Source organism: Ammospiza caudacuta, chromosome 5 (genome assembly GCF_027887145.1).
Source record: "Ammospiza caudacuta isolate bAmmCau1 chromosome 5, bAmmCau1.pri, whole genome shotgun sequence".
Classification (NCBI taxonomy): Eukaryota; Metazoa; Chordata; class Aves; order Passeriformes; family Passerellidae; genus Ammospiza; species Ammospiza caudacuta.
The window spans coordinates 56065803-56088165 of record NC_080597.1 but is presented as its reverse complement, the minus strand read 5'-3'; the positions used below and the strand labels follow the sequence as shown (position 1 = coordinate 56088165).

General features: G+C 35.7%; 1 protein-coding gene across 4 annotated transcripts in view; it reads left to right on the top strand.

Moving 5' to 3' along the window:
• The window catches only part of CADPS2 (calcium dependent secretion activator 2), a 284442-nt gene that overhangs the window by 111974 nt on the left and 150105 nt on the right, over window positions 1-22363 (top strand). For all 4 annotated transcript variants that reach the window (XM_058806125.1, XM_058806124.1, XM_058806123.1 and 1 more), the window contains exons 4-6: window positions 2763-2843; window positions 4372-4608; window positions 8701-8822. In XM_058806125.1, coding sequence (XP_058662108.1) covers window positions 2763-2843; window positions 4372-4608; window positions 8701-8822 — 440 coding nt within the window. The remainder of the gene's footprint in view (window positions 1-2762; window positions 2844-4371; window positions 4609-8700; window positions 8823-22363) is intronic.

Here is a 22363-nt window from a genome sequence, read left to right as displayed (position 1 = left end):
CTTGATATCCACAGATGTTTTGGGTATGGATCTGATTCTCAAATATGGAATTAAGGAAAAGGGTACACTTGATGTTAATGGTTGTCACTTCTCCCACCCATGTTATGGGTCCTATCAAGTGTCTCCCTATGTAAAAAAGTGGATAGAACTCAGAAATTCCAAATTCTTACATTTGCAGAATTTTCTCAATCTTACTGCCATTTTCACTTCATATTCATTAGATAAATTAGTTATGATGGAGTACACATTCATAATCACTCCAGTGCATTGCTTGTAAAGTTGTTTCTTCATGTAGTTTTTTGAGTTTAGAATAAAAACAGGTAAAATCATCTTGCATGGAATGAGATATCAAGGTTACTGTTTTACTGATTATCACTTTATTTTGCATACTGCAAAAATAATAATATCAACAGCTTTACTTCTTACTGGGACAGATGTGAATGACCTACCAGTCATTATTACCTTGGCTCTTCCCTGCAAATAAAACCACCTTCTTTGCTTTTCACCTCTTCAGCTTCTTTCCATACTTTACAAAACACCATTACATACGGACAGCAAACTCAATAGAATTTATAAGTATTTTGGGAAGAAGACCGAAGTTTTAAAGTAAGTAGGTACGGAAATCACATTTTTGAGTACTCAAGTGCAAAGAGATGATGAAAAGCAATGCAAGGTTAAGGAAAAAAAATTGTTAAATTTTCCAGATTAGCTCACATATTCATTAACTTGAATGATCATTTCTTTAAATGGAAAAATAGCTAAATATCAGTCTTGAAGTGAAATCTCTTACTACTTCAAATGAATTAATAGTGGAGGCAGTCATTTAAGTTGTGTATTGGCGCAGGAAGAGGTTTTAGCTTTGTTCCATTCTACACTCTTCTTTTTGCAAAAATCAAAATTCAGTCATTGAAATTACTTTCAAGCAGATATTTTCAAGCAAATGTCTGTCATGGTATATATTATTAAAATTATTTTTACTTCTCTTAGCCAAAAAAAGAAAAACAAAATAATTTTTCTTATTGGACAGGCTTTCATAGTGAGAAAACAAAAATAATTACAAAATTATCTGGTTATAATACAAAAGAAAATAGAAATATTCTCAGTGACAAGTTCAATAAGTCTCTTCTTTTGCAAAATGGAAGAATACAAACTTGGGAATTTTTTTGGAATACCATAACTATATTCTGGAAACTTAAAACATTTTCTTTCATGAAGAAAAGTTTTGCTTTTATTCTCACAGTCAAGTTAGGAGGAGATTTTTTGACAGGCTTAGTGGGAGAACCCTTCCAGTCTGGGACATGATCCCTCTTGTACTCTGCGGTATAAACTTGAGCCTGTTTGGGGATCCCATCAGCTTTTGTTCTCTTTCTTTCTGGTAGCCTGGCTGAGTTTTTGCAAGGATTTTGTAAGATTCCAGATTGTACAGTTGACAGATTCCATGTTCCCTTATCATTTCTGTGTTAGGAAAACACTTTTCATCCCATTTCTAAATATGGTCAGATTTGCATTAAGCACATGGACCTGTAAGCACTAGATAGTGGATTTTTAATTGTTATTTTTCTCTCTTTTTTTTAATTGGAATCCTAATTTTCATGAATGTTTTGGTTTAAGAAGCATTAGATTTAACTGAGGAGCATTGTAAAGGAGGTGGTGTTACAAATTTGGCATGATACACTCAGAGTAGCAGTCTTAGTGAGAAAAACACTGAAAAATCCTAGTTTAATGTAATAAATAATTTGCCAAACTAACTGTATGTTCATTAGCTGGAGATCTGATTTAATTAAAGGACCAGTTTATGCCAATTTGCATCACTAATGATTTTGAGTTTTCTTTTAATCAAGAACAATTCAGGTATCATTAAACCTTAGCTATACACTAAATGCACTAGGGTTGTTTCAGCATCTCATGTCTGTGTTTAGCCCCAGGGACAGAGAGAGGGACAGAGAGAGGCCTCTGTAGCAAGTCTATCTTTGTCCTTGTTTGGCAATTATTCGGGTGAGATGGCAAGATGTGTCACTCTTTTTTCCTCTTAACAAGCCTTGCAGGTCCATGCATTGAGCTGGAGCCCCACTTCACCTCCCTCCCCTCCACTGCCCTTGAAAAGTGAACAGGTGAAAAGTGAGTTGGGCAGTCTCATTCCTGGTGAGACCCAGCTGTTCTCTTGAGGTGAAGAAATGTGTCCTTCCCCTTTGCCTCCCTGGTAGAAGTCAGACATTTAGTCCTGACTATTCTGTAGGTATGAAAATATTGGAGGTTCACAAATTGGATATGCCTTGGTGTGAGCAGTTGAGCAATACTGGGAGAAAGGAGCTTTGTGAGTGAAATAATACCATTCTTAGGAAGCAAAGTTGCACAGTTTTATTCCATATACCTATATATGCCTATACAGGAACTCATGGTACCAAAGGGTAAATTTCCTTGCAAACATTTTCTAAGCCAATTTGTCATTCCAGTTTTCTGATAAATGGAGGAATTATTTTAGCTGCTATTTTTATAAAGAAATAATACCTCTTCTGTATAGCCTGGGTATTAAAAATGCAAGGGAGCACTGGTTACCCTTCAGAAACCCTGAGTGCTCTGACTATATGGTGGCCATTATATTTCTTTCATCTTAGTGAGCCTCAAAGCTGTGTATGTGCTTACTGTTTCACTGATTTTAAGATGAAAATTAATTTCTCTTGTTTTTTAGCTACATGGCTTGCTATAAATTCAGAATACAGTGCATTTCTCACAGTTGGATTTGTTTTTGTTCTCTTTCCAAGTTGGATAATGGAGATGAGCAAGCAGCCCAGATAAGACGTGAACTAGATGGACGACTGCAACTGGCAGAACAAATGGCAAGGGTAAGTGGTTGCTTTCCTGTACCAAAAACACATCTCCAGATGAGATTGAGTGGGATGATCCATAAAGTGTGTTTCCTGTTTCTTATTCTAAAATTAAACTGAAGATTGTTTGAAAACAGTCTGCAGATGCATTTCTTTCTGCTCTGAAGAATGTCTGACAACTGGGCTAGGGAGAGAGCAAAACCTGGTTTTGGAAAGGCATATCCTGTGTGATCCAACATTTCCTTCCCCAGCAAGTCCAATTTTATTCATTTTTTTACTTTGGATGGGAAAAGCATCTTCGCAAGAGGTTAGATCTTTTGAGAACACAATAACAATGTGTTTTATTTGTCTTCTGTGTGGGCATATTATTATCTGAATGATCCTCACAGGATATAGTACAATTTGAAAAAACACTACTAAGGGTTTGGGGTTTTTTGCTAGACAGCCCTGAGCCTTGGTCTGTGTTTTTAGTCTCTAACTGTGAATTACTTGTTTTTATTTTTAGGGGTTTTTTAATAAGTCATTTACTGGCTCTGCCATGGTGTGGTGAGCCAGTCCACACGACTTGCTGCAGGACCTTTTGATCACAGTCAACTTGCATGGCCTTTGTTATTGCAACGAAATCAACTGTAAAGGTTTTAATATTAAAAAATTTATTATAGGCCTTATAACATAAAACAATAAAAATTGTCCAGTGTGGGAGCAAGGTGCCTGTCTTTGCAGACAGTATATTTGGATTAGTGTTTGTTTCCCATTACTCTCCTAAGATTCCATATTCAATATTTGGAGAAACTGTGCATAAAATTATCTCTGTATGAGTTCATGTATGCACTACATATGTACATATGTTTTTTCTTTGTGTTTATTGTTATAAACACAGTATTTAAATATTATTGTCTAACTTCTACAGAGGAAAAAAATATTATTAAGTTATCTCTAATGTTTATGAGAGAGATTATTATTTAAAATAAACCAGTGCATTGTAAGTAAATGTTACTTTCAAAATGAATGTCCCATTATTAAAAATAAAGGTGAACCATGATAGGAATTTCTTGTCATGGTTGTAGTTTATTAGCTTTATATTAGAAGCGTGAATGTGATTGACTTATTATTGGTAGCATGGGAAATAGATGAAGTAAAAAAACTACTAGTGGACAGGTCATTTTATAAATGTGAGTTTATAAAATATTAGAGGTAACATTAAAGGCATTTTATTAATTACTATACTTAAAACACCTGTAAGTAGAAATACCTAATGTGTGGTTCTTCAGCTTGGATTTATGGTTAAATGATTCAGGGAGATGTGCAAGGATCCATTTTTACTTTATTTCTTCTTTTGAAAATTACCTGTACTGTATTTATGGGACAGGATTCACCTTTCCATTATATTTTGAAGACATGAAAATAGATAGATACCAAAATTATGATATTATATTATATTATATTCTTATTTATTGTCTCTTAACTGAAAGCAAGTCGGTAAATTAATATGATCTATAATGTGGGAATTTTTTTTCACCCTAACTTTTAAAATTTATTTTCCAAGGAAAGAAAATTCCCAAAATTTGTAACAAGGGAAATGGAGAACATGTACATAGAAGAGTTGCGGTCTTCAGTGAATCTGCTGATGGCAAATTTGGAAAGTCTGCCAGTGTCTAAAGGTGGGCCAGAATTCAAACTGCAGAAATTAAAGCGATCACAGAATTCTGCATTCTTGGACATAGGAGATGAAAATGAAGTTCAGCTATCAAAGTCTGATGTGGTTCTCTCCTTCACATTAGAGGTAATCACAAATTTCACAGGAAACTTGTTGATGCTTTAAATTGCTAGAACATCTGTCTTGTTACTCTTATTAGTCCTTTCTTGATAATTTTAGAATGTTATGTTAAAGAAGTTAATTATGCTCTACATCTGTGGTAATTAGGATTTAGAATACAGCTGGATGATGCATTTTCCTCTTGCAGTGGTAGTTGCTTTAGGGCCTACACAGTAGTGTGGGAAGTTGAATCTCCCACACAAATGTACCTTTAAATGAATTCCAGTTTATTAAATAGCTAAGTATAATTTTAAATGTTAAAATGAAACACTGTTATTATCAGGAATGCCTTCCTGGAATTTTATAAATGAATAGAGTTTTCTCTCTAGAAGCATTTAGATAAAACACAGTGATTTTTCTTTACTGGTGATCATAGCAGTTTTTTATAAATTTCTGCATTTTCCTCAAGAAAATGTTTTTTCTGAGATTATACAGGAAGTCTGGCCTGTAGGGATGCAGTCCTAATCTGTATGGATTTCATCTTCTTCAACAGGAAGCCACAAATACATTTGGTTATTAAACAATTCTGATGACAGAATAGAATCATAGAATGGTTTGGGTTGGAAGGGACCTTAAGGATCATCTAGTTCCAACACCTCTGCCACAGTCGCCTTCCCCTGGATGTGATGGATTAAAGTCCCCTTCAGCCTGGCCTCATAACTGAGGTCTAATTCTGCAAATGTGCATAACAAGAAATACTTATTTTGCTTTCAATATTAGTAGAATCAAAACATTACCACAGTGTGCATTGTGTAGTTGTCATACTTGTGTCATGCACTTGAAATGCTTGTAGTTTGTTTAAGACAGCAGGTAATGTTCCACAATAAATATTTCAATTGTTAAAGAGTTCAAAAGAAATAAAAATAATTTATCTTTTAAATATTTATTTTCTCAAGTGAAACGAGCATCTGATTTTTTTTTCATGTATTGAAAAGTCAGATAATTTTTTCCCATGTCATCATTAAAGATACAGAATAAAAAACATCAAATATGGACAATGAAGTTTCAATTCTTTGTATAAAAGAGAAATTACTTATCCCAATATATGCAATTTTAATGTTGCTAACTAATAATGTAAAGGCCCAACAATCAGCTTGCAGATCCATCATTCTATATGCCAAAAAGTTTTAGTTCATCAAGCATGTAAAACTGGAGTGCAGTTTTTAGTGTTGAAGGATATGAGAAGATGAAGTATTTATAACTCCTGTGCTGAATCCTGTGTGCCTCCATCACATGTGCCATGTCTGCCTCAAGGGGAATACCAAGCCTGGAATGGTCCATAAATAGCATTTACAAGAGTAGTTCTGAATAATCTAAAAAGTACCGTAAAAAGTTTGGCAATAATATTTCTGGTCTTCAAGAGAGCATGCTTGGTGATAGATGTCCAAAGAAGAAAAGCCTTCCCTGTCCCTCTAGAGAGAAATGATGTGGTATTTAGGGCAAAAGCACAGTAAAAGTTTGAAACAATCATGAAATGAAAAATGACAGGAGATCTAATTTCTGGTAAATTTATAGCAGCTTTACTTTGTTTATAGCCCCTCTGCTCTTCCACCACTCTTCTAGATATGTAGACTATTAGGTCTGGTGAACTAAGTTTTTTTTTTCCTTTTCCCCATTAGCAATGAAGAGATTTGTTGCAAGATAACTAATCTACAGTTCATCCCATGCAAGGCAAAGAATTAAAGTATTACTCCACATGAGATAGTTTTTAGTAGGGCAGATTTTCATTTTAGGCATGATAGTAACCACATAAGTTGACTGTCTCGCCAAACAGTGTGTGCATCTTTTGCTCTTGAGAAGCAGTCTCAGAAGGTATAAGGGCAAAAAGAAAGTTGAATTGATATTAATGAAGACTGAAATATGAAAGATGTGATCTTTTTCTGTGCAAATGGCCAAATAAGAAGTGCTGATTGCATTTCCTAGAAGACAGAGTACTTTCTTCTTTGAAAATGTGAGCTCAAATGTACACGATTTCACATCTTTTGAATAACACATAAACATATCTGTGTCACACCTTGTGTGGGGAATCAGTTGTAGGGTAACCAGCAGAATCCCCATTGGGGGCTGCTGAACTAGCACATGAATGAATAGGAAATCTACATCATGTAGGACAGAGTGGAAGAACCCCAAAATTTCTAGATGCTGGGTAAAGTGGGCAGGGTTCTTGCTGTCACTGTGCATTGTTATTATAAATAGTAGAACTTGTTACTAATATTAACAGTGTTCTAGTGGGAGTAGACCTTACTGACTAAGGTCAGAGACATTCCTGAGCCTCCTTGCTGCATGCAACAGCCAACGATTTTACAATTTGAATATTTCTTTAAATATCCTGTTTGTAGAAATTTATAAAAAAAAATTAAAAACCCATAGTAGCAGGAGAGGACTTATTTATATTCTTCAGCTGTTAGACAGTTTCAAAAGTAGACAGGCATTTAGGAAATTGTTTATCAGCTAATGAGCTAATACATCCACCAGTGACAGTTTCCTTTGGAAGGAATGAAATGCAACTTTTTTTCAGTGCTGGAATCCAGAATTGTTACCAGAGAAAAGTGTACTGTGCAGTTACATTGGAAACTCAGGAAAAGAAGTATCAACATAAAAATGAGTAAACATGAAGTCAGTATTCAGCAAGAACATATATTTGCTATGTGGAAAGACCACATAGGCAGTATTACCTAGAAGGATCTTTAGTGCTGCCTAACTGCTTGAATTCCTGAACAACAGATAGAAAAGAGGGATGACTTGATCATCCTCCCTGGATTGCTGTTATTATTTATGAACCATAATAGGCAGTATTGTTTATTTATTGGTAATATGAAAATGGTCTAAATGATCAATGACTGTTGTCTCACTGTAATATTTACAAACTGGCAATTTTGCAAGACATGTACCTATTACTAACACTCTGGGATATTTAGAGAAAAAAGGATTTTATACCTGAGGGGCTGGGGGTAAAGTCTGTTTTAATTTGCTTGAATTGGAACAAAGTGTCACATGCAAAGAAGTTCAGTAGCAACATATTTTAGTAGTTGCTCGCTGACGTAAGAAGCCTAGTGCCTATAATGAGACCAGTAGTAGTCATTACTTCTGGCACCTTAAAACAAATTAAACAAATGTTGGTTTACATGTAAGGTTCAGTTGAGGGCAGTTCCTGTTGATAGAGCACATTTTTCCAAGTTTCTTTTCATGGGCCCAAAGAGAACTGTCAAGAAAAGCAGCTTTTCCAAAGAAACCCGGGGAACCTGACTGTGTTTTCAAATCTTCTGAATTAGAAACATCTGAAATGCAAAAATTCCAATAATTTCACACTGTGACAAGATTTATAAAAGGCAGAGAGCATTTAAAGTAGAGCTGCATTTGGCTTTTCTGAGCAAATGTAGAGTAGTCTAGAGGAGGTGAAAATCTACAGGATCTGCCAAGCTGAAAATTTCCCTGGTGAGGAAAACTTTCAGGGCACAGCTGGTAGTGGTGGCTTTTTCTGTTTCTCTTCTTCCTCTTCTCCATATGCATACTGAACCTGACTGCAAGTACTGCACTGGGAGAAGGAAAGGATGTGCATAGTGGGGAGAATCTTAAGGAGCTGATACCAGTGCTCTGACCGGCCTCTTGCTCAGCACAGCACCAAATCCCTTCTGAGGTTCAAGGGTTGCAACCTCCAGAGACACAGCATCATAATTTACCTGTCTAGATATGATCAATGTACTTACTTGTTTACCATCAGACTCATTAATGGATACAGTTTCTCATGTACAAAAATTTAGAATTATGTTCAGACATGAGTCTCAAATTGTGCTATTGGCATTTAAATAGGGATTGGAGTAGGTTTTAGTCACTGCCCAAGTAGAAACAGAACAAAAATTTCAATTCCTTTTAGATGTTGTTGAAAGTGGAAAAAGAAGAAAAAAATCAAAACTTTCCTCTGTCTTAAGATTTGAGTGAGTGGACTTTGGGATTTTGGGGATTTTTTATTTTTTTTTAATCTTCACAGAGCTTAGTACTGCAACATTTATGCTGTGTAATTTTTTCTGAAGGATAAACTATTTGCTCTCTTTTCCTCAGATTGTTATAATGGAAGTACAAGGTTTAAAGTCAGTCGCTCCCAATCGGATTGTCTACTGCACCATGGAAGTGGAAGGGGGAGAAAAGCTTCAGACAGACCAAGCAGAAGCTTCCAGGCCACAGTAAGCCACTCTGCTGTTGCTGCATCAGTATCTCTTTTTGTCTTGGGGCAACTTGTCTGGTTTTCTTTACAATTTTTACAATTAGCTTAGTGCTAGATTATGGGATTTTTTTTTTCCTGAGTAGTTATCTTGAATTCTTTCTGAGAAGTTAAAATACAGATAATACTTTTTTAGGGCAAAGTAAGTTCACTCTGTGGATGCTGTCCAAATGAAAGCCATTGAATGAACAAGTGAGGAAAAGAACTAGAGACTACATCCTCCAAAAATACAAACCTCTTGATAGATGTTAGCCTGAGGTGATTTTATGTATTCTAGGTTAATGTGCAGGTGGCCTTGTGGAGTGTAACTTGTACAATTGGAGGGAAATCAATACTCAGTAATCAATCTTGACAAAGCTTGCTCACCTGCTGAGCCTATTTCATTTTAAATTATAGGATCCAGTTCTTTCAATTAATTTTTGATGGAGCCAGTCAGCAAACTGGCTTGGAGGGGGATAACATCATGCCATCTGTAGTTGAACCAGTTAGTGTAGCGGAGAGTAGGAAATTAAATTGGTTGATTTGTTTGACCTACACACTGTCTTCAGACACTTTTCACTCTGTTAAAATGTCATTTGGAATCTTTTGTAGATAACTTTCCAGGCAGTATGTTGGGGTTTTACTGGCACCATAGTGTGCCATGTGAAAGACAATTTAAAAATTGCAGTTGTTACAGTATCTGATAAAACATCTTCTGCAGAGTTGGAATGGTAGTTTCTATTCCATTCAGACCACAAAGACAGAATTTTTTTTGACAAAATTTGAAGCACAATTTTATCTGTCTCTTCTACAGTTGGGAGTAAGAAGGAGATCTAATTTGGTGGACTTTACTCCAGCTGTGGCAACTTTCCTTGGCAAATAAGCCAGCAGCATATTCAAACAGCTTTGCAGAACACTAAGTATGTGGGACAAGATGTAAAATTAATTTGTCACAGTCCCTGGCTGTGTTCCTTCTCCAGGGTATTGGAATGCTTATTCTTATCATTTCCATGTACTGCAAGGGCCTTCTAAAAGGAGTGATAATAAAGAAGACACACAGATGTACACTTTGAAGCAAGGTCCTAAGTGGGTATTCAACATCATCTGCTAATTTTTTCACCTTTTGGAGTGTTTTTTGGTGGTTCAGGGTCCCATGAGACCCACTAGGGTTTTTTATGGAGGGCACATCTCCAAACTGTCCTGTGTCTTACAGTTGCTCTCATATGGTTTCCTGCAGTACACGCCTACAGCCTTTGCCTACTGGCACAGCCAAGGTTCTTGTTCCTTCTCATGGTGTATTGGTCTTTTTCCTCACCCTTGAACTGGTTTAGGTCTGTTTTAGATGCTTGGTTAACCTCTGATGTCATTGGTATGAGTCTTTAAATCACTTAGCATACACAAGTTTTTTAAGTTTGGACATGTTTATCTTCCTTTCAGAAAACAGTCTGAGGATGTTAAGGGTTTTGTTTTCTCTAGCTATTTCCAGATATGGTGAACAGAACATGATAGGGATGGCTCACAATCAGTTCATGCCTTACTTATTTCATACTGCAGGTTAAGGTAAAGTTTGTAAAATCAATCAGAAGTACATAGAGTCATCAAGTAAAAATTACCAAGAGGTTAATTGATTTTCCTACTTGTAAAAGGGGAAGCTTTGTAAAAAGGAAGTTCCAAAAAAGATGGAGTCAATGCAGGAACTGAAGTGTTTCTAGCAAAAAGTGTAATGTTAGGACCTGCTCAAAGCTTGTAAACTGATTTAATGAACTTCAGGCTCAAAAGGTATGAGTTGATTGAATATGGGAGAGAGACAGATTATGGGCTATTGCATCTAAGTGATATCATACAAACCCAAGTCATATGGATTTGTTTGCAAAAAATTATTAGAAGATGAATTTTTGAGAAATGCCCTGAACTGTAGCCTGCAAGAACAGAAATGGGAGTTACTGGTGCTGTTGACCTGCTAACCTCTAAAACAGTGTAACTTAAATGGGCAAGGATTATAGAGCTCTGAAAAGTATCTAGTTCTTGTGCTGCTCTGAGTTGTGCTCTTTGCCATTTCTGGCAAGAGTGATTAGGAGACACTGGCGTGCAGTATGATTATGAGTATTTAGAGACTTAGCTTTTGAGCACAGATAGAGACCTCGTTTGAGGCAATGGGGGAAGATATTAAATTAGACAAGCATGAAATTAGCAAATTACGAGCAAACATTAAGAAGATGGAGGAAGCTGCCTATGTAAAGGGACATGCTTTCTTCCATAGTTTAGTTTTTCTGTTAGAGCCAAATCGGGTTTTTTTGGCAGTAGCAATATTGCTTTTATTGATTGGTGGTGGAGGCAACCAAGAGGGCTCAGCAGAGTTTAATCAGAAATTACAGTGGTGGAAGAGCACTGGTGGGCAAGCACAGCCAGACCTTCTCTTTCCTGATGCAGAAAAAACAGCTGTCAGGTGCCTGAGGCTACTGCCCGCCTGCTCTGCCTGCTGCTGGAGCTGCCTTTTACTGGTATGATTTTTGGTACTGTCTTTCTGATATGATGGAAAAGTATCTGTGAGGCTGGAGGAGATCGTAACTTCAGATTTTAAGTAGGATGTGCAGCTAGAAAAAGGGTACCAAAACTCTCATACTAAGCATAGAATGAGACAGTGATGAAAAGTGAATGATTACCACCAGCCTGCTGTGGGGACTGCTGGCAGGAGATATTTTTCTGTAGTCAGTTAGTCATTTTGAACTGGTAGCTACACTTATGGAAAGAAAAAAAAAACAGTATAAAGAATTATTTATGCCTACTTTTTTTATCTTTGGAACATCTCTATATGCAGTGCAATGCTACTACTCACAATTCAAAAGCTTTTACAGTGAAAAGGAGAAAATAAGATACTCAGATGAATGTTTCAAAATGCCATTGCAAGCCAGTGTGATCTTAGAGGAGAGATTAATGGAAACATGAGTCAAGTGCACACTTAATTCACAATTTATCCACTATTCCAAATGCTGAATATTTTCTCAAGTATTTTTATACATGTGTATAAGTATTCCTCTAAATCCCTGAGTGCTATTTTAAGAGTAATACAAAAACTAGAAACAATATTCATTCTTAAAGGGAAGATGCCTAATTAACGTCCCTGGAAGGGGCTTTCAGTTTTCATCAGTAGTAAATATTTTCTGGTTTTTTAATGCATTTAACTCATGCTTTCTTTCTCTTTGAATAATGACTTTGTAAGTTTATGTTTAAGTGCTTCATTTTCTTCTTTAGCAACCAAAATGAAGTACTGCTTATATGCATCTTACTGAGTAACTTATGGTCATTCTAAAATGCAAATGCCATAGAATGATGTAGTTTTACTGAGCTTATGTCTTGTACAGTTTTACAAACAGATCAGTTACAGAGCTTAATATGCAAACCAAATAAAATTTTTATAACTGCCTGTGAAATATTTCTTCATTCCTTCCGACTGTTTCCTGCCTTTTAGCCCTGCTGAAAATCCCTCCAACATAGCCTGTGACCTTTTCTACCAGAGATCAGTAAGCAGAGCCCTCAGAGAGCCCTTTTAGTTGTGTGAAGCTTTGCATAACTTTGTTGTGATGCCACAGGGGGTCATCTGCAGAAATCCAGTGCTAATTTCATTTTTCAAACGTTGTTGAAGTCGTCTTGTTTTTAGTCTTGTGGAGTCTGGTATCCACATTTCTTTCTTACCCTTGATTTTTATTCATTCTGAATATTAAATAATGTGATTTCTTGAAAGTGTGATGTTTTAGGCATGTAAAATCATGCCTAAAAGTAAAAAAATGGGAACATACTGTCATTTAGTACTACATGTGACTTTTTCTTGTCACATACTTATGCAATCAGAAAACATCATATCTTGATGGTGAGAAAACTTTAATAGAGACAGGATATTTATTCATGTGAACAAGACAAATAAGATGACCATATTTTACTGCCAGTGATTGTAGAATCTTTTTTAAAGGGCTATTATATGTTAGAAGTATGTGAAGAATGCATAATTAAATCTGGCTAGAGGAGGCAGGGAACCTCAGTCAGTACTGCACAAATAAAGTAAATGCTGCTCACATTATTTTTATGCCATATTCTACCATCATTAATTCCATAAAATATTTGAACTATGAGAACTTGTGCATACATTAGCTAAAGATTGCATAGAAAACCTTCCATAGAGCAGTTTAAAAAATGGAGAAAAAGGCTTAATTTGTAAAATTTCAGACTTCCTTAAATTACATTATCACTCATAAAAAATAGTACTTTTTTAATATGATGTTTTGAGAATGTGGCCTAAGCCGACATTTCTGAAAGGAAAATAGATAAATAACGTTTATAATGTTGGACAATCATGTTTCAAACATCAGGAAGTTTTCTTTCTTCATCTTCATTGTAGTCCCTGCATCTTTATAGTTTTTTATTTTTGATTAAGGGAAACAAGGGGACAATGACACTTAAAGCTGTCACCTAGTTTGTGGTTGGCAACACAGATATCCAGTGTGTAAAGGAAGAGAAAGCATACCTACTCCTCTTTCCCACATGCTACTGCTCTCTGTCTGATACATGTGCATAAATGAAGTTTGTTTCATTCAGTAATATTTTAATTATACTGTTGGTTTTCTGCAGTCATTCCTCATATTGTTTTCATGTGTAGGAATTCATGTTCTTGCTTTTGCACAAAAGAAAAGATAAAATGAAGAAGTTTTACTTGCCTTATATTGCTTGGATTCTTAAATAGAAAATGAGAGAATATACATAGGAAGAAGGGCGGGACAGAAAGACAAATTTTGGCTGAGCAGAGAGGCAGTAATCAAACTTTTCGGTTGCTGGCAAGCTGATTAACTCACCTTACAGTGTTTACAGTGTTTTCTGTTCTTTGTTTGGGTGCTTTTTTTATTGAAATGGGTATATTTGAGCATGGGATTTTCTACATGGAACTACTAAGACTGCATTTTCATAGTACCTGATACAACTGTGCTTAGCTTTCTTTTCTGTTCGTATACTTCCTAATGTATCTTCTGAGGAAAGATTTCATTTAGGATTTAGCTTCTTGATCAGGGTTTTTTACTTTCACCTGTTCTTTTGACTGTTTATTACCTCTGAAAGATTTCTACTTGCAGCTAGGTGCTGTAAAATCCAGTGTTGATGTCACAGATCAAGTACAAAGTAGTTCGTTCTAATTTTGGCATACGGAGTTATTTTCTTTGAGTCGTAAATACATTTAAGGCAACATTTACAAAAGTGAGGTTATTTGTTAGAGAATGTCTGTGTATTTTTAGTAATATCATTTCACAGGCTTAAGTTTGACAGACATAATTATGCTGATGTATGCAATGCTGAAAACTTAGTGAAGATGAGCATGATCCTTTAATAGCATTTTGGAATTTTAAGGGGAATAGTGGGGATCATGACAGGAAACTGTGTGTCTACTTTCTTAAACTAGGCTTGACTGAGTGGTGTAAGGATTGTTATAATTTTCTCTAAATTTCGCTTTTCTGTCTCTAAAGTAAAAACTCCATCATTGTGTTCATCTTGTCATGTATCAGTATGTGTTTCTGTTTGGAGCAATTCACAGAATACAGTGAAGAAACAATCTTTCAAAAAATTGGGTGCATTGATTAAATACTGTATATGTTTGTTATCCAGCTGTTAAGAGGGAAAAAAAGAAATTAGCAGTAGGATGTTTCTGATGTTTCCTTGGTTCTGCAAAGGAAATTATGGAGAAGAAAAAGAATACACATTTATCTCAGTGTGTCTTCTGGATTAATGCTGGAAAAGTTTCACATAAAAGAGTTTCACCAAGTTTCACTTGGTGCCTTGGTTTTATGGTCTGTCATTCATTACTATTTTATATTGTAGAAGAAATTTTTCCTCTCTCTTATTGCAGAGAAATATGAATTATATACAGACACTTAATATTAAAATACATTTGAAACACCACTGGATAATAACCTGAACAACCTAATTTTAACTGCTCTTGCTCTGCACAAGGTTTGAGCTAGGTGACCTCCAGAGGCTCCTTTCAGCCTAAATCTTATGGTGATTCTGTGATTAACTCCTAAAATAGTCTGTTCTATCTGAGGGACTTGTGAAAGCCACTTTTGTTAGAAGGGAATATTCTGTTTTCAGATAAAGAAGCATAGTATGGAAGAAATTGGGATGAAAGGAGATAATTAAGGTTGGTTGTATTTTCTGCTCTATTTGGAAAGTTAACAATAAACATAATCCTTATGCCACTAAGGCATATATTAGGGTATATAGTATATATACCCTATATAATACATATAGCATATAGAGAGACTATTAACCCTCCTCATCCAGAGGCACCACTGAAAAGGAAAGAATAGCTATGTATCTGTCTTCTTTTAAAATGTATTATTATGTTGCATGTCTCTTGCAGGACTGATACCAGTTTTATTTCACAGTGCATTTTGGAAATTTTGTGGTTTGAAGATGCATGTTCCACCCATGCCTTTCACTGTAACAATCAGAGCTTGGAGGAAGACTGTTTACACACTGCTTAATGCACAAGTTGTGTCTGTTTCCATTCTCATTCCCACCTGATCCACAAAAATTGCAACTAATATCTTGCAGACAGCTGTAAGCTTTCTATAACATCGTGCTAAAGCAAATGCAGATGTGTGATCCAGTTTAAACCTGGAAGGGCTTTGGCTGTGAATAGCATGGTGAAGCCAAATCTTCACCATTAAATCTTACTTATAAGCAAAATGGTTTTGATGAGGAAAGCCTTATTCTGTCTACCTGGTCTCTGGCTGGCTCAAGCTGAAGGCAAGGGCATCCTGTAAAATATCATCTACAGTGTTGTGGTCTGTCAAATAAAAAGGTGGGGGAGAAGGATTACCTCAAATTTTACCTCCCTTCTCCTCCTAGAATACTTCAGTGGAGTGAATTTGAAATTTGTGTTTCAGAGTGGTCTGGACCTGTCTTATCTTGGAAAAGTTCAATTGTTGTTTGTGGGCAATAGTTGACTTGAAAACAATTCCTTTGAATTCTTCTTAAATTTTGATATGACCTAAATGACCGATTTTATGTTTTAAAAATATCCTATTCTTGTCTCTTGATTTGGACAGACCTTTCAAAAATTGGCTTATATGTCTTGTAAGTATGACACAGGTACATTCGAATTAATTAGAAAATATTTTATTAGATACAGTGTTTTCATTGGAACACACTTTACAGCCTAATTTAGTTTAGGGTTGTTGTTTTCGGCAAAGAGAAATCTTGAGAAAAAGGATTTGAAGCAAAGAAGTTTCTGCTTTTGGATCCTGTTCAAGCTAAGAATACTTCATACATCTCAGATGCTCATGACCTTCAGAAAACTGTTTTTCACCCCACTATGGGCAGGCTCTTCTTTGCTGTCACTGTGTTAGTATGTGCATTGATCCTCAGAGGTGTTGTGAGTTCCAGGAGTTCTAGAATACAGAATGTCCCACTGAACAGATGAAACAAATATATTTATAGGTCCTGAAATTTCTTAATAACTACACATAATTTCAGGTGTGTGTCCACAGGTTAATGTGCCTATTTGAAAGCAATACCAGTGGATTGAGAGTAGGAGGACAGCAAAAACAAAGGCAGGGTGGTGTGGACAGCTAATAAGAGCAGTATGAGTCAGAAAGAGCAATAAAAGGGGTTTCAGAATAAAACACACTAACTGGTCTTACGCCAACTGGGATACTGACATTTTCTGATTCTATTCCTGGCTCCTTCCTGATAGACTCTGCAGGCCCAGGTGGGTCAGTCTAGTTTGTGATTTGTTTTCCCACGTCTTTAGACTGACCTGACAGCATCTACCTCTTCATCACAGTACTATGAGTTTTTATCAATGTTTGACAAGATTTTGAAGGTTTAAAGTGTCACAGAAATACAAAGTAACATGAAGTAAATAGGAGTTGCAACTTTTAACAGTATTGTTATGGATTCATAATTATCTCCTTTTCAAGGAAATAGTGAAATAAATATGCATATAGAAATTTCGAGAGCATAAATGACCATGTCTTGCCCTTTTGCCCATCACCAGTCTCTAGGTGGTTTTGAACCTTGTTGAGAAACAGGAGGTAATGCCTCTCATGAATTGTTCACTCAGTATGTACCAGTGCCTGGCAGTGTCAGTCTAGATACACACCCATGAAAATTTTCACCCTGGCTTGCGTCTTGGTTGCCTGTATTGAAAGTGAGATGGGGAAGCAAGACTAATAATTTATTCATACTGTTGTATGTTTGTAATGACAATACTTGTCATAATAGCATTCTGTACTGTTAGAGTGCACTTTTCTTCTTTTCAGTGTAGGAAGCCTAAATGAGTGTTTTTACTTAGGTGCTTATTATGCACGGGACCCCTCTTCTGGTTTGCTTTTCTGCTTTCTATTAGATACTTTTTTGTTTGAAAAGAAAACTACTCAGTTTTCTTGTGATTTTTTACAAGTAATTTTTTTTATATATTAAAAATTATTTATGCTTAAAAATAAATACATGATTGTGCAGAGATCATTATTAGCTCTCAGATAAACAGTAATTTTGAGGTCTGTTAATTTTTTTATTTAAAACAGTTGTTATTTTACGAAAAGCAGATCCTGAAAAAAAAAATCTGCATACTGACAGATTATTCTTTTTTTCCTTTCGTATTAGTCTAGTTGTATAAAGGAGCATTACAATATAGAATATCCATCTAAACAGTGTATCCTTGCTGTTGCTGAAATTACATTTTGGAGCTTTCTGTTCCTTGAGAAAAAAGTTCCAAGAAGGGATTTCCAGTGTTTTGTAACAATCACCCTAAAACCCCTTAATTTTGCTGCTGAATCCACAGAAAAAGAAAAAATTACCCAAACTTTTACATTTTCCTTTAGTGACTACACTAGGTAGTGGCTCAGCAAAGCATTGAGAAGTTAAGCAATGGGCTGCTTGGTGTGTGCAGCTGCAGGTTCTGGACACAGATTTTCTGGAAGGCAAGTGCTGAAGAGATGGTTTGTTAGTCTGCATTTCAAACTATTAGTGTGCTGGGTCAAAAGTTCCCATATAGACAGAAATAAATGATAAAGGGTAAAAGACAGTAGTGTAGACTCACCTTAGGTGGAATCAAAGGTGACATTTAAAAGTAATTGTGTGACTTTCCATACTTATACCAGGACTTCCCTTTTCACTTTCCCTTTCTCATGTCACTCACCTCTGTAGAGCAATTTATTTTTCTGCTATCTACATTTTGTGGCTTTAGGAACACTTTGATTGGAACCTCAGGGTTAAGACCGTTGCCATTGTCATTTTCCTTCAGTAGACAGTCCATAAGGTAGTAGCTAAATAGAGAAAGCATTTATGCAGAGTATCAGTGTTTCTTCAATAGGGATTGTAAAACAATGAATCTGTAGCTCACCTCAAGATTTGTGCTTAAAATAGTGGCACCATAGTAACACAGGGAAGAACAGAGTCACAGAAGATTAGGTAAGGTCATTAATGAAAGGCCAGACACATGGCTACCTCCTGGTTCAGTTTGCCTGAGTGTGGAGCTTTTCTGTGCTTCTACTGTGAAAGGTTTTTATCATTTGTTTAGTACTTTCTTTATGCCTTGCTTTTCAGCTGCAGTTTAATGTGCTTGCTCTGAGCGAGCAAATTATGCTCCTTGTTCTTCCATTAAAATAAATGAGTAATTTTTAAATAGAGAAACAAAAAAATATTTTCCAGGGAAAGCATTAAAAATGTAAATCCCATTCTAAGCATTATAGAAATACAAGCTCTTTCCCTTGGGGTTGCAAGCATTAATTCCAGATCTCACTGATGTACTGGAGAATGCATACCTAAATAACTAAAGAACTAAATAAATAAAAATAGTGGTTGTAATGTTGCATATAAGGAATGGTCTTTACCCTGTTAAATTCTTAGTGGTGCACAATAGGCTTCTGTTGCATGTGCAGCACCTTTCAATATCCTTTTTCAAAGGGAAAAGCTTCAATGTTCTTATTATTTTGTATGGTAGTCATAACAAAAACTAAACATGCTTTTGGGCTGTATGAGACAGCTGTTAGAGTTAAATCTGTGATTTCCAGTGTAGCATCCTGGTGTCAATCATTAACAAATGGATGAGTAATTTTGTGCTCAGAAGAGAAAATGAAATGCTTGTGATATTTTTCCAAGTATCAGCAGGGAAGAACAAGTAGCAATTAGCACCAACTAATACTCTCTTTAGGAGTCTCAGTAAAAACACCAAAATCAGATAAGTATGGATTTAACTCTATTTTTATTTGTGTGAGTGGAGCCTCCTCGTCAAATTATAGATTTATTGTCACATTGCTTGGGGGTGACTTGCACTGCTGGTACAGCGCCTGGCTCGCGGTCTCACATTTTCTCTCTCTGTGTCTGTGCAGTTGGACATAGTAATATGCAGCACTTCATAAATTCCACACTCACACAATCCTTCACTAACAACAGAAGGTTTTTCAGTACTGCATTTGAAGTGCTTCAGTGTATCAGTGTACTTGGATGTGTCAGGGGGTGCTGAGCCTCCTCCCTCCTTTAGTTTCCTGGTATTTCATACAGCTTGCACTGTGAGTGTGATTTCTAACCTGAGGGTTAAGATACCTGGTTTTATACAGTTAAAGTTGGTTTCTAAACAAAGTAGAAAGAGCAGAGTTGGTATAGGTTCTTGACGTGGTTGAAACACAAAGATATTGCAGAGACCTCAACATACTATTTCCAGTCCAGCTCCAAAGATGCAAAGATGAAGGGCTGGTAAATCTCTTACTCCTGTGGAGCAGAACGATGCTTAACAAACTGGCTTGGATGGGTCTTCCTGCTCATTCCACCTCTGTCCACATCCCTGTTTGGATAGCAAATAAGAAAACTCTTCCAGAAGGCCTCTTAAGGTAATTTAACTTATAGATAAGAAACACATTGAGGTTATGCAGAAGACTTAAATCCAAAGTCAAACCCAGAACGATGCAAAAGATGGCACCAAGGAGACTAATACACTCTGATACTAGTTTTAAAAGTGAGATTTCCATATTGCTGAGGACAAAACAATGGTGTAAAAATTGTGTAGAGTTGGTATTTTATCAGAAATAAAGTATTCCAATAAACAGGGCTAAAATAAAATTTCTAGATCTTTGCTTAGAATAATAAATTTTATTACATTCACCCCCATGATCTCATAAAAAAAGTTTTGACTAACAGAGACCATGAGTTAAATGGAAAACCTGTGAGAGAAAATTGCTGCTGTTTCCAGTGTATGAAATGCATTCCAAACTGAAGTAGAAGAATAAATTCCCTTAGAGGGGTTTCTGTGACACAGTGATAAATCTTCAGCTGAAATAAACATTCACCTTCTTCCTGGCAGTAGGTACTTTTGCAGTGAAGGGAAATAAACTTTGGCAATATATTTTGCCTCTAATTATTATATCAACCCACGTACCTCTGACAGCAGCAGAGAAATATGGTGAAAAGGCTGTGGCTTATGGTTAAAGATGAACAAACATCAAATCACTGCAGTTTCTATAGTAAGGAGAATGAGTAGGTAAAAGCAGAAAAATTATTTAAACAGAGGAAAATTATGTGGTGAAATGAGAGCCTGAAGAGGCAGAATTAGGGGCTTTTTTTAGACTTAAAGTTGGTACTTTTAGAGGTATCCAGTATGCTACATGAGCTGCATCTGAAAGTGCTGTGCGCTCACTGCAGCAGTTAATGTTGAAATTATTGTTACTTCGAGCAGTTTATCTAGCAAGATTTAAACAGACAAAAAAACAACCATACTATAAGGGTAGTTATTTAATATAAATATTGCATGAGATACATACTTGTTTTGTCTAAAATTTTGTTCTTCCCATCTGAACACTTCCAGCACCAAAATTGTTCACATTATTGGACCAGTACTCAAAAATCAATGGCTCCTCCAAAGGTGTGGAGGTGGTTGGCTTTTTGTTTCCATCATTTGGAAACATTTGCTAGTTAAAACATATGCTATTACAAACACAAATAATTGCATTTTTCTTTGTAGTTAAGATTTACTAAAGGTACACTGTTTGCAAATAACAATTTCATAAGGTAGATGAATTAATTTGCTTGATCTTTCATCCTTTCTTCCATCCTTCCTTCAGGAGCTCCATAGCAGAGCAAGCTGTAAGTAAATTACCTGCAATATACTTTGACTCAAACAAGATCTAAATGGGACGAAGGAATTGCATCTCTTTTCACAGAAAGCCAGGTTTCAACCTACAGGTTCAGCTGTATGAAAAGTAAAAGTCAGCTGTAAGATTTATTTTCATGCAGAAAACATTTCAGTTGTTGATGTTGAAAGTTAAAATAGAAATAAAAGCAGCTTTTTTTTAATTCAGCATTCAGATTCTGGAGACCACATTGTTAGTTCCTATTTAAAACAGAAAGTAGCTCAGTTAAGCAATTTAAAAATTTTTGTCTTGCAAATAATGTGAACAGTCTTTTGTATGGTGGTTGACTTCCATGTCTGTGGTTCAGCAAAAAAATATTTTTTGGGAAGTACTGTATTTTCTTCAGGAAAAATATCAGGGTGCAAACCCGAACTTGGCATTGATTTGTCTGACATATACATAGCAGCTTAGCTTTTAAATTTAAAGGAGGTGTTCTCTCCCAGAAGATTAAGAAAAGCAGGAACCAGAAATATTAATGCTTTAATAGGGGTCAAAAAATGCATTTTACAGGCAACAAATTTGTTTTGGAGGAAAATAATGACATTTTTGAGAAACAAAGTGGATGTAATTATACTAGCACCTAAAATCTAATAGTTGAAACAAGAAATTACAGTAATGGTGATAAAAATTTTCATAACAATAATTACTATTCAGGTATTGATCTCATTAATTATTAGGTATTCTCCTAACCTATTTTCACCATTAAACTCACCAGCTCCTTGAACAGATATATAGATCTAGAATAAATATCCAAAAGTATGGAGAAAATTGATGGAATTTTGCAGTGGAAATAACAAGTGATTCAGTAAAATATTATTTATTGTCTAGGAATACTGTATTTACAATCTTGGCATAGTAGGGAAGATTGATGCAATTTAATTACACAGTTCTTAGTCACAGCTGGTGATAGGACAGTACCTTATTCAAAGTTATTGTTTGCATGTATGTTGTAATGAATTTTTGTAGGCTGAAAATCTGATATAATTTTTTATGCTCTCAGATATAGAAGCTGAAATTGTGGTATCCATTTAAATGGAATTTGGTTAAAATGAAGTGTTATTCACAAACAGGAAGAGTAAACAAATTGTTGATTTGTTGACTGGAGTCTGGCCAGCTGTCCTAAAAGAAATAGCCAGGGGAGAAAATAAAGTTGAAATCTGACAGATCTTGAACACCTATATAATTTCAGAGCAGTAAAGGGTATTTCAAAATAGGCTAGCTTATGTACACCTGCATGCTTTGCTCAGTCTTTCCTTTATTTTGGGTCATCCTTAATAAATACTGAGTTCCTGGTATCTTGTTATATTCATGGCACAATCTTTACAGATCTGAATTTTATTTCTGACAGAACTGAAGT